Raw genomic sequence first — 12143 nt, 5'->3', positions numbered from 1 at the left:
ATCCCCCTGCCAATGCAGAAGACATGGGTTTGATCCCTGGTTCCAGAAGATCCCACCTGTGTGGAGCAACTAAGCCTGTGCACCACAACGACTAAGCCTGCACTCCAGAGTTCAGGAGCAACAACTACTGAAGCCCGTGCCCTAGAGCCCATGCTCTGCAAAAAGAGAAGCCACTGCAATGCGAAGGCTGTGAACCACAACTAGAGAGGAGCCCCTGCCTGCCACAACTAGAGAAAAACCCATGCGGCAAGAAGACCCAGCACTGCCAAAAAATAAATAAATAAATGCATGACTTTTTTTTAATAAATAAAATTGAAGTTGCTAACACAACATTGTAACTCAACTATCAGTTCAGTTCAGTCACTCAGTCGTGTCCAACTCTTTGCAACCCTAAGGACTGCAGCATGCCAGGCTTTCCTGTCCATCACCAACTCCCGGAGCTTACTCAAACTCATGTCAATCGAGTTGGTGATACCATCCTATCTCATCCTCTGTCTTCCCCTTCTCCTCCCACCTTCAGTCTTTCCCAGCATCTTTCCCAGGGTCTTTTCCAATGAGTCAGTTCTTCGCATCACGTAGCCAAAGTATTGGAGTTTCACCTTCAGCATCAGTCCTTCCAATGAATATTCAGGACTGATTTCCTTTAGGATTGACTGGTTGGATCTCCTTTCAGTCCAAGGGACTCTCAAGAGTCTTCTCCAACACCACAGTTCAAAAGCATCAATTCTTTGGTGCTCAGCTTTGTTTATAGTCCAACTCTCACATCCATACATGACCACTGGAAAAACCATAGCTTTGACTAGATGGACCTTTGGGGCAAAGTGATATCTCTGCTTTTTACTATGCTGTTTAGGTTAGTCATAGATTTTCTTCCAAGGAGCAAGGTGTCTTTTAATTTCATAGCTGCAGTCACCATCTACAGTAATTTTGGAGCTTCAAAAAATAAAGTTTCCACTGTTTCCACTGTTTCCCTATCTATTTGCCATGAAGTGATGGGACCGGATGCCATGATCTTCGTTTTCTGAATGTTGAGTTTTAAGCCAGGTTTTTCACTCTCCTCTTTCACTTTCATCAAAAGGCTCTTCAGTTCCTCTTTACTTTCTGCCATAAGGGTGGTGTCATCTGCATATCTGAGGTTATTGATATTTCTCCTGTCAATCTTAGATAGCATATTCAAAAGCAGAGACATTACTTTGCCAACAAAGGTTCGTCTAGTCAAGGCTATAGTTTTTCCTGTGGTCATGTATGGATGTGAGAGTTGGACCGTGAAGAAGGCTGAGGGCCGAAGAATTGATGACTCTTGAGAGTCCCTTGGACTGCAAGGAGATCCAACCAGTCCATTCTGAAGGAGATCAGCCCTGGGATTTCTTTGGAAGGAATGATGCTAAAGCTGAAACTCCAGTACTTTGGCCACCTCATGCGAAGAGTTGACTCATTGGAAAAGACTCTGATGCTGTGAGGGATTGGGGGCAGGAGGAGAAGGGGATGATAGAGGATGAGATGGCTGGATGGCATCACTGACTCGATGGACGTGAGTCTGAGTGAACTCCGGGAGTTGGTGATGGATAGGGAGGCCTGGCGTGCTGTGATTCATGGGGTCGCAAAGAGTCGGACACGACTGAGCGACTGATCTGATCTGATCTGTCAGTCTTGATTCCAGCTTGTGCTTCTTCCAGCCCAGCATTTCTCATGATGTTTTCTGCATGTAAGTTAAACAAGCAGGGTGACAGTATACAGCCTTGACATACTCCTTTCCCGATTTGGAACCAGTCTGTTGTTCCATGTCCAGTTCTAACTGTTGCTTCCTGACCTGCATACAGATTTCTCAGAAGGCAGGTCAGGTGGTCTGGTATTCCCATCTCTTGAACAATTTTCCACAGTTTGTTGTGATTCACACAGTCAAAGGCTTTGGTGTAGTCAATAAAGCAGAAGTAGATGTTTTTCTGGAACTCTCTTGCTTTTTTGATGATCCAACAGCTGTTGGCAATTTGATCTCTGGTTCTTCTGCCTTTTCTAAATCCAGCTTGAACATCTGGAAGTTCACAGTTCATGTACTGCTGAAGCCTGGCTTGGAGAATTTTGAGCTAGCATGTGAGATGAGTGCAATTGTGCAGTAATTTGAGCATTCTTTGGCATTGCCTTTCTTTGTGATTCTTTGGCATTGCCCCACACAAGACTGACCTAGACTTGCGTGTGAGTGTGCAGGTGTCTCCGGTGGGGCGTGGGTGGATGGTAGACTGCTGCGGGGTCAGGAGCACTGAGTGCGGCAGTGCGTGAGCAGGACCTTTTGAAGGAGGTCGCCATTATCTTCATTACCTCCACACATGCTAGCAAAGTAACTCTCAAAATTCTCCAAGCCAGGCTTCAGCAATACGTGAACTGTGAACTTTCAGATGTTCAAGCTGGATTTAGAAAAGGCAGAGGAACCAGAGATCAAATCGCCAACATCTGCTGGATCATGGAAAAAGCAAGAGAGTTCCAGAAAAACATCTATTTCTGCTTTATTGACTACGCCAAAGCCTTCGACTGTGTGAATCACAACAAACTGTGGAAAATTGTTCAAGAGGTGGCAATACCAGACCACCTGACCTGCCTCTTGAGAAATCTGTCTGCAGGTCAAGAAGCAACAGTTAGAACTGGACATGGAACAACAGACTGGTTCCGAACTGGGAAAGGAGTACGTCAAGGCTGTATATTGTCACCCTGCTTATTTATCTTATATGCAGAGTACATCATGAGAAATGCTGGGCCATATGAATTGCAAGCTGAAATCAAGATTGCTGGGAGAAATATCAATAATCTCAGATAAGCAGATGACACCACCCTTATGGCAGAAAGTGAAGAGGAACTAAAGAGCCTCTTGATGAAAATGAAAGAGGAGAGTGAAAAGTTGGCTTAAAGCTCAACTTTCAGAAAACTGAGATCATGGCATCCAGTCCCATCACTTCATAGCAAATAGATAGGGGAACAATGGAAACAGTGGCAGATTTTATTTTGGGGGGCTCCAAAATCACTGCAAATGGTGACTGCAGGCATGAAATTAAAAGATGCTTAGTCCTTGGAAGGAAAGTTATGACCAACCTAGATAGCATATTAAAAAGCAGAGACCTTACTTTGCCAACAAAGGTCCGTCTAATCAAAGCTATCTATGGTTCCAGTGGTCATGTATGGATGTGAGAGTTGGACTATAAACAAAGCTGAGCACCGAAGAATTGATGCTTTTGAACTGTGATGTTGGAGAAGACTTTTGAGAGTCCCTTGGATTGCAAGGAGGTCCAACCAGTCCATCCTAAAGGAATACTCAGGACTGATTATTCATTGGAGTATTCATTGGAAGGACTGATGCTGAAACTCCAATACTTTGGCCACCTGATGCAGAGAGCTGACTCATTTGAAAAGACCCTAATGCTGGGAAAGATTGAAGGCAAGAGGAGAAGGGGATTACAGAGGGTGAGATGGTTGGATGGCATCACCAACTCAATGGACATGAGTTTGAGTAAGCTCCAGGAGTCGGTGATGGACAGGGAGGCCTGGCGTGATGGACAGGGAGGCCTGGCATGCTGCAGTCCTTGGGGTCGCAAAGAGTCAGACAGGAGTGAGTAACTGAACTGAACTGAACTGAGTTGAGGGAAGCTGCAGGCAGTGTTGCTGGGTGGGTGGGGGTGTAGATAGGAATCCCAGCTTGCTTATGTCTTCTTAGACACCCAAGTGGAGAACTCTCAAGTATCCAGGAGGAGCTGCATTTGCAAGTCTGAGCGTAGAGGACAGATCTGGGCAGGAAATAAAAATTAGGGAGTCAGTTTACAGGCAGCATTTAAAGCCACTGGACTGAATGACGTGATCTGAAGTGAGCCAGATGGAGATGAGAACCTAGAAGTGGCCCTAAAATGCTCTTCTGTACAGAGGCCAGTTGGGCCTCCCTAGTGACTCAGGTGGTAAAGAACCTGCCTGCCAATGCAAGAGACTCAGGTTCCACCCCTGGGTTGGGAAGATCCCCTGGAGGAGGGCATGGCAACCTACTCCAGTATTCTTGCCTGGAGAATCCCATGGACAGAGGAGCTTGGAGGGCTACAGTCCATGGGGTCGCAAAGAGTCGGACACAACTGAGCGACTGACACGTTCTTTCACTTTCATAGAGGTCAGGAGGAACCAGGAGGAAGCAGCCAGAGAGATGCAGAAGAGAGATCAGTGAGGAAATAGAAAAATGAAGAGAGTCTGGCATCTTAGAAATCAAGTGAAGAAAGTATCAAGTAGAAGCGGGTGATGGACTGTGTCCAGGCGGCTGAGAGATCAAGCACAGCGAGCACTGACCTTTACATTCAGCAGCACAGAGGTCTTTGATGACCTTTACAAGCTGAGTTTAGGTGGGGAATTAGGGCTGAAAAACGAACTGAAATTGACATGAGGAAGGACTAAACTTGGTAACAAAATAACCTGATCTCTTTGTGCTCAGGGAAGCAAAGAAGCCAAGCAGTTGCTGGTGAGGGAAGTGCACTCAAGAGAAGATTTTCTTGACAGGAAAAGTATGCTAAGAAGGATGAGTAGAGGATGGAAATTACCACAGACTGGGTTGCTTAAAGAATAGAAAATTTTTTCACTGTTACGGAAACTGGAAGTCCAAGGGACTTCTCCAGTGGCTCAGCTAGTAAAGAATCCACCTGCCCATGCAGGAGATACAGGAGATGTCAGTTTGATCCCTGGGTCAGGAAAAGTCCCTGGAGGAGGAAATGGCAACCCATTCCAGTATTCTTGCCTGGGAAATCCCATGGACAGAGGAGCTTGGTGGGTTACAGTCCATGAAGTTGAAAAGAGTTGGACACGACTGAGTATGTGTGCGCCCATGCGTGCGCGTGCACACACACACACACACACACTGGAAGTCCAAGACCAATGTGGCAGCAGGTTAGTTTTTTAGGCAGCCTCTTCTTGGCGCGCAGATGGCTACCTTCCTCCGAAGGTGCCTTCCAGGTGTGAGACGGCAGCATCCTCAACACCATCTTTGCTCTGCGCTTGCACATCCCTGGTCTCAGCGTGTCCTCACGTCCTCTCCGTATAAGAACACCAGTCAGATGGGATTAGAGCTCACCCTAACATTTCATTTTAACTTAAGTACCTCATTAAAGGCCCTACCTTTAAAGGCAAAGGGACTCAGTCATACAAATACATGAATGCATTCTCCCCCAAACTCCCCTCCCATCCAGGCTGCCACATAATATCGAGGAGAGTTCCCTATGCTATAGAGTAGAACTTTGTTGGCTATCCATTTAAAATACAGCACTGTAGTATTTATACTTCTGGAATCAATAGATTGAGAAAATACTTTACACTCAAAGTTACCATGAATTCAGTTATCATAGTTCAGTTCAGTCCCGTCCAGTCGCTCAGTCGTGTCTGATTCTTTGCGACCCCATGAATCGCAGCATGCCAGGCCTCCCTGTCCATCACTAATTCCCGGAGTCTACTCAAACTCATGTCCATCGAGTCGGTGATGCCATCCAGACATCTCATCCTCTGTTGTCCCCTTCTCCTCCTGCCCCCAATTCCTCCCAGCATCAGGGTCTTTTCCAATGAGTCAACTCTTCACATGAGGTGGTCAAAGTATTGGAGTTTCAGCTTCAGTATCAGTCCTTCCAGTGAACACCCAGGACTGATCTCCCTGAAAATGGACTGGTTGGATCTCCTTGCAGTCCAAGGGACTCTCAAGAGTCTTCTCCAACACCACACTTCAAAAGCATCAATTCTTCAGCCCTCAGCTTTCTTCACAGTCCAACTCTCACATCCATACATGACCACTGGAAAAACCATAGCCTTGACTAGACAGACCTTTGTTGGCAAAGTAATGTCTCTGCTTTCCAATATGCTATCTACCCCATGAACAGTTATCATAAGAACAGTGTAAATATATAAAACATTCATATTTAGTTACAATTGACCCTTAAAGAACACAGATTTGAACTGCAGGGGTCCCCTTACATGTGGAATTTTTTCAATAAATATAGAAACTGCATTTTCCTTTTACAGATCTTTAAGTTAAACGAGTGTGGGGAAAAGCTTGTGTCTGATTATTGGTCACAACATATGGAACAAAAAAAACCTAGGATTTGAGTCCCAATTCTGTTCAATTCTGCCTTGGGTGAGAAGGCAATGGCAACCCATTCCAGTATTCTTGCCTGGAGAATCCCATGGACAGAGGAGCCTGGCGGGCTACAGTCCACGGGGAAAAGAGTCGGACACGACTGAGGGGCTTCACTTTCACTTTCTGTTCAATTCTGCCTTGGGTTTCACTTATCAGTTTCTTTGTTTTCAAGGCAAAGGTAGCAGTACTCCAGTTGGCACCCCTACCCACCATGTTGCTCAGTGGCCAACTCTAAAATATATTATAAAATAGCTCATATTTTGTTTACCATACTTGAATCTTTACAGTTTGCAAAAGAGTGTATCAGTAGGAAGTACCATTGCTTATTATCTATAGAGAATATTCAGTGTACATGTGAATTTGTGCAAATCTGAGGAGGTACGGAGTTTACAACACACAAGTGCATGAGTGCATGCTAAGTCACTTTAGTCGTGTCTGACTCTGTACGACTCTATGGACTGTAGCCCACCAGCTCCATGGGATTCTCCGGACAAGAATACTGGATTGGGTTGCCATGCCCTCCTCCAGAGGATCTTCCCAACTCAAGGATCGAACCCATGTCTCCTGCAGTTACTACACTGCAGGCGGATTCTTTACCACTGAGCCACCAGAGAAGCCCTCACATCACACAGACAGTCCACATGTTGACCCTGGTTATCTGTAAAGGAGAATTTATAACTGGCCATTTTTAACTAATTAGAATCCTCCCAGGATTTTCATGTGGAAGCTACACTAATATGATCTACCTAATCCCCCCACCAGAATCTTGGCCCAAGACAAACAAAATCCACATAAATTGAAGGAGTTTAGCCCCTTGGAAACTTAATATAAGAAATTATTGACTAGAGCTACTGGGAGGCATGCTTAGAATGCAATTGTAATTAAGAAAGCCTAAATTTAATTAATTAAGTCCATTGCCTGAGAACTGACTGTATTAAATGAAGAGGTGAGCCCACAGCAGAAGTATGGGGTGGTAGGACAATAAAAGGTGTCCATGAGTCTCTTGTCTTGTGTAGGGAAGAAGGCAACTCTGACCTATGAACACAAGCACGCCAATCTCTTTAACACAGATATCCCTACACCATGGTGTCAGTCCTAATGATTGCATCAATTAAATCTGTATTTATCTTCATTTGTTCTGATCCAGGTTTACCAGTCAACATTCTGGTGATATTTGTGGCTTTCAGTGCGGGTTTATCTATGCATATAATTGTGCTCATTTTAAGATAATAAAATTGCATTCTGGGTTATTATTATTCAGCAGTTGCAATGAATGAATTTATTTAGCATGAGTCCTGAGGAAATCCTCCAGCAGGAATCAGGTTTGACACCTCTAGAAAGGTCAGGCCAGAGGACAGGACCACAGGTGCTCCTGGCTCCCTTCCAGCTGTTGTCTGGGAGTGACAGCTTTGCGGCTCACTCTCTGTGACAGCAGCTTCGGTCAGATGCAGAGCTCCCACTCTTCGGGCTGTCTAACCTTGGGTTTCCCTAGTAAGGAAGGTCTTCTACCACATTGTTTTCCCTGCTGAAAAGTGGGTTAAATCACATTTTTGGTTGATTTGGAATTGTTCTTTAAATTACTGAATTTTAAAATTATTTAAACTACATCAATTGTTTAAACTGTTTTCAGGAGCGTCCCTCATGGTCCAGTGGTTAAGACTTCACACTTCCAGCCCAGGGGGTGTGTGTTCAGGGAATTAAGATTGCACATGCCTCACAGAACAGACCAAAAAGAAAAAGAAAAGAAAAGCCCAAACGAACTATTTTCAACAACTACCAATTATATGGTTGCTCAGTCGGTAAAGAATCTGCCTGCAATACATGAGATGCAGGTTTGATCCCTGGGTCACAAAGATCCTCTGGAAAAGGGAATGGCTACCCACTCCAGTATTATTGCCTGAAGAATCCCATGACAGAGGAGCCTGGCAGTCTACAAAGCATGGGGCTGCAGAGTCTGACACGACTGACCAACTAACAACACACACAGCACTTACATACCACATTCATTGGTTCAGTTCACTGGTCATCTTGAACAGTGAACAAAACATTTTGCTGGGAGATATATGATTAAAAAGATGGACTATAAAATTGTGGAAGCAACCCAAGTGTCTCTGACAGATGAATAGATAAACAAGAAGGGAGGGAGGAATGGGAAACTATTATTTAATAGATATGGAGTTTCAGTTTTGCAAGATACAAAGAGCTCTAGAGAAGGATTACAAATAGCTTACAAATGGGATTACAAATAGCTTACAAATAGCTAAGAAGAGAAGCTAAAGGCAAAGCAGAAATGGAAAGATACACTCATTTGAATGCAGAGTTCCAAAGAATAGCAAGGAGAGATAAGAAAGCCTTTCTCAGAGATCAGTGCAAAGAAATAGAGGAAAACAACAGAATGCGAAGACTAGAGATCTCTTCAAGAAAATTAGAGATACAAAGGGAATATTTCATGCAAAGATGGGCTTAGTAAAGGACAAAAATGGTATGGACCTAACAGAAGCAGAAGATATTAAGAAGAGGTAGCAAGAATACACAGAAGAACTGTACAAAAAAGATCTTCATGACCCAGATAATCACGATGTGTGATCACTCACCTAGAGCCAGACATCCTGGAATGCAAAGTCAAATGGGCCTTAGGAAGCATCACTATGAACAAAGCTAATGGAGGTGATGGAATTCCAGTTGAGCTATTTCAAATCCTGAAGATGATGCTGTGAAAGTGCTGCACTCAATATGCCTGCAAATTTGGAAAACTCAGCAGTGGCCATAGGACTGGAAAAGGTCAGCTTTCATTCCAATCCCAAAGAAAGGCAATGCCCCCAAATGTTCAAACTACCACACAATTGCACTCATCTCACAAGCTAGCAAAGTAATGCTCAAAACTCTCCAAGCCAGGCTTCAGCAATACGGGAACTGTGAACTTTCAGATGTTCAAGCTGGATTTACAAACGGCAGAAGAACCAGAGATCAAATTGCCAACATCCGCTGGATCATTGAAAAGCAAGAACGTTCCAGAAGAACATCTATTTCTGCATTATTGACTACGCCAAAGCCTTTGACTGTGTGAATCACAACAAATTGTGGAAAATTGTTCAAGAGGTGGGAATACCAGACCACCTGACCTGCCTCTTGAGAAATCTGTTTGCAGGTCAGGAAGCAACAGTTAGAACTGGACATGGAACAACAGACTGGTTCTGAATTGGGAAAGGAGTACCTCAAGGCTGTTTATTGTCACCCTGTTTATTTAACTTATATGCAAAGTACATCATGAGAAACACTGGACTGGAAGAAGCACAAGCTGGAATCAAGATTGCCGGGAGAAATATCAATAACCTCAGATATGCAGATGACACCACCCTTATGGCAGAAAGTGAAGAGGAACTAAAGAGCCTCTTGATGAAAGTGAAAGAGGAGAGTGAAAAAGCTGGCTTAAATCTCAACATTCAGAAAACGAAGATCATGGCATCTGGTCCCATCACTTCATGGCAAATAGATGGGGAAAAAATGGAAACAGTGAGAGACTTTATTTCTTGGGCTCCTAAGTCACTGCAGATGGTGACTGCAGCCATGAAGTTAAAAGACGCTTACTCCTTGGAAGAAAGCTATGACAAAGCTAGACAGCATATTAAAAAGCAGAGACATTACTTTGCCAACAAAGGTCCACGGGGTCGCAAGCAGTCAGACAGGGCTGAGGGACAGAACTGAATTGAACTGAGAGAAGGATGGTGGTGACGGTAGCACAACAGGAAGGTACTTGATGTCACCGCTTAAACACGGTTAAATGGTACATTTTATGCTAAGTGTATTTTACCACCAAGAAAAAAAGGAAGAAAATATGATAGATTTTGGCTCTTGCCCTAAACTTCTTACAGCATTCCTGAGAGCCCAAACAGGAGAATGGGAATAGCGTTATGGAAACGCAGACTAGGAGAGAAGTTAATAAGAGGAGCGCCCCCCCGCCCCGCCGCCCCCGCCTGCACATTTCAGGAAGAAACTGAAACAGAGGCAGGCCATTAAGTAAGTCCTTCGAATGCTGAAAATCCGTTGAGCAGAAGCTTCCCATTCCTGCTTGAATAACTTAAGGCTTAGGAGACGCTGAGTTGGACAGGGCTGAGCGACTAAGCACAGGCTAGGAGACTCTGACCGCGTTGGCCCGCAGTTCTCAGTTTGGCTCTGCCTCCAGGGGCTGGAACTGAAGCTGAAACCCCAATACTTTGGCCACCTGATGGGAAGAACTGACTCATTGGAAAAGACCCTGATGCTGGGAAAGACTGAAGGCAGGGGGAGAAGGGGACGACAGAGGATGAGATGGTTGGATGGCGTCACCGACTCAATGGACACGAGTTTGAGCAAGCTCCGGGAGCTGGCGATGGACAGGGAGGCCTGGCGTGCTGCAGTCCATGGGGTCACAACGAGTCGGACACGATTGAGCGACTGAACTGAACTGAACTGAACTGAACTGAACTGAACTGAATCAGGGGGTGGAAGGCGAAGCCCTCACTGACCAGCAGGGGGCGCTGATGCCCTCAGCGTACCGCCAGGCGCGCAGGGGGCGCTCTGGCCCGCCGCTCCTCCCTGCTTCGGCGATCCTTCCTTCCGCCGGCCGAGCCCGCCTCTCGTCGCCAGTGCGCAGCTGCGCGCACGCCTGCCTGTGGGCACCATGGCGGCGGCGTCGAGCGGCGAGAAGGAGAAGGAGCGGCCGGGCGGCGGCTTAGGAGCGGCTGGCGGTAACAGCACGCGAGAGCGGCTGCTGTCAGCGCTGGAAGATCTGGAGGTCTTGTCGAGGTGAGGCCGTCGGCCCCAGGCCATTGCTGCGGCTGGGCCGGAAGGACTGAGTCGGGACCACCGGCCTGCCTTGGGCTGGTTCCCCGGGGCTCGAAGGGGAGGGCCGCGCCCCGAGGGACAGTGCCCGAGCGCGGTGGAAGTGGGTCTGCAACCCTCAGGGACTCGGGGTCAAGAGCCCTCTTTGTTGTTGCTCAGTCGCTCAGTCGTGTTCGACTCTTTGCAGCCCCATGGACTGCAGCAGGCCGGGCTTCCCCGTCCTTCACCATCTCCTGGAGCTTGCTCAGACTCACGTCCATCTTAATACTGATAGTGACCCTGATCTCCAGAATATGGGAATCTTAGCGGACGTCAGAGGTCGCCGGGTGTGGGTCCCTTCGTCCACCGACACTCGACAGACGTATAAGGAACTCCCGTGGGTGCTGCGCGCTGGGAAACGGTCCCCAGGAGTACTACGAGGAGGAGCTTGGTGTAATTGGCGAGAGACCACTGACCCAGAGGAACGTCTGTATCAACAGTGATTGTGGCGCGGAGCCTCCCTAAGGCCTGTCCTCGGTGTAGTCAGATCTTGTGTTTAAGGTGTACAGTGGAGAAGGAACTGGCAACCCATTCCAGTACTCTTCCCTGGAAAATTCCATAGATGGAGGAGCCTGGTAGGCTACAGTCCATGGGGTCACAAAGATTCGGACACAACTGGGCGACTTCACTTTCTTTCTATAGTTCCTTTTGGAGAAGGAAATGGCAACCCACTCCAGTGTTCTTGCCTAGAGAGTCCCATGGACAGAGGGGCCTGGTGGGCTACAGTCTATGGGGTTGCAAAGAGTCGGACACGACTAAGCAACAAACACACACACAGTCACACACACGTGTACAGCAGAGTGATTCAGTTTGTGTGTGTGTGTGTGTGTATATATCAGTTATCCAGTCTTAGCTCCTACTGTTTGCTTTATGACAGGCCAATAGAGAGATGAATTGTTGGGGCAGGGGAGTAGCGACTTTATTCAGAAAGCCAGCAAACCGAGATGGTAGAGTTGTGCCCTAAAGAGCCACCTGTCTCAGTTAGAATTCCGTCTTCTTTTATACTAGGAGGGGAGGCAAATCAAATGTTTCCCACAGTTTCCGGAGGGGAATTGTTAATTTCTTCCTGCAGTCCTTCAAGGGTGGGCCGCCGGTCAGGATGTTTCCTGTGAGTTAAACAAGGTATTTTAGCTTAATGCTCATAACC

The 12143-nt window shown here is 46.3% G+C and overlaps 1 protein-coding gene across 2 annotated transcripts in view; it reads left to right on the top strand.

Annotated features, from left to right (window-relative positions):
* MED4 (mediator complex subunit 4) overlaps nt 1-12143 on the top strand; it is a 45594-nt gene that overhangs the window by 20301 nt on the left and 13150 nt on the right. The window contains exon 1 of one of the 2 annotated variants that reach the window (XM_019971263.2): nt 10759-10921. The exons of the other annotated variant lie outside the window; for it this stretch is intronic. Coding sequence (XP_019826822.1) covers nt 10797-10921 — 125 coding nt within the window. The 5' untranslated portion in view covers nt 10759-10796. Of the gene's footprint in view, nt 1-10758; nt 10922-12143 lie in introns of those variants that run through there. 2 annotated transcript variants of the gene reach the window in all.

Source organism: Bos indicus, chromosome 12, assembly GCF_029378745.1.
Source record: "Bos indicus isolate NIAB-ARS_2022 breed Sahiwal x Tharparkar chromosome 12, NIAB-ARS_B.indTharparkar_mat_pri_1.0, whole genome shotgun sequence".
Classification (NCBI taxonomy): domain Eukaryota; kingdom Metazoa; phylum Chordata; class Mammalia; order Artiodactyla; family Bovidae; genus Bos; species Bos indicus.
Note: the sequence above shows the minus strand (reverse complement) of the source record. Positions and strands in the feature narration are given on the sequence as shown.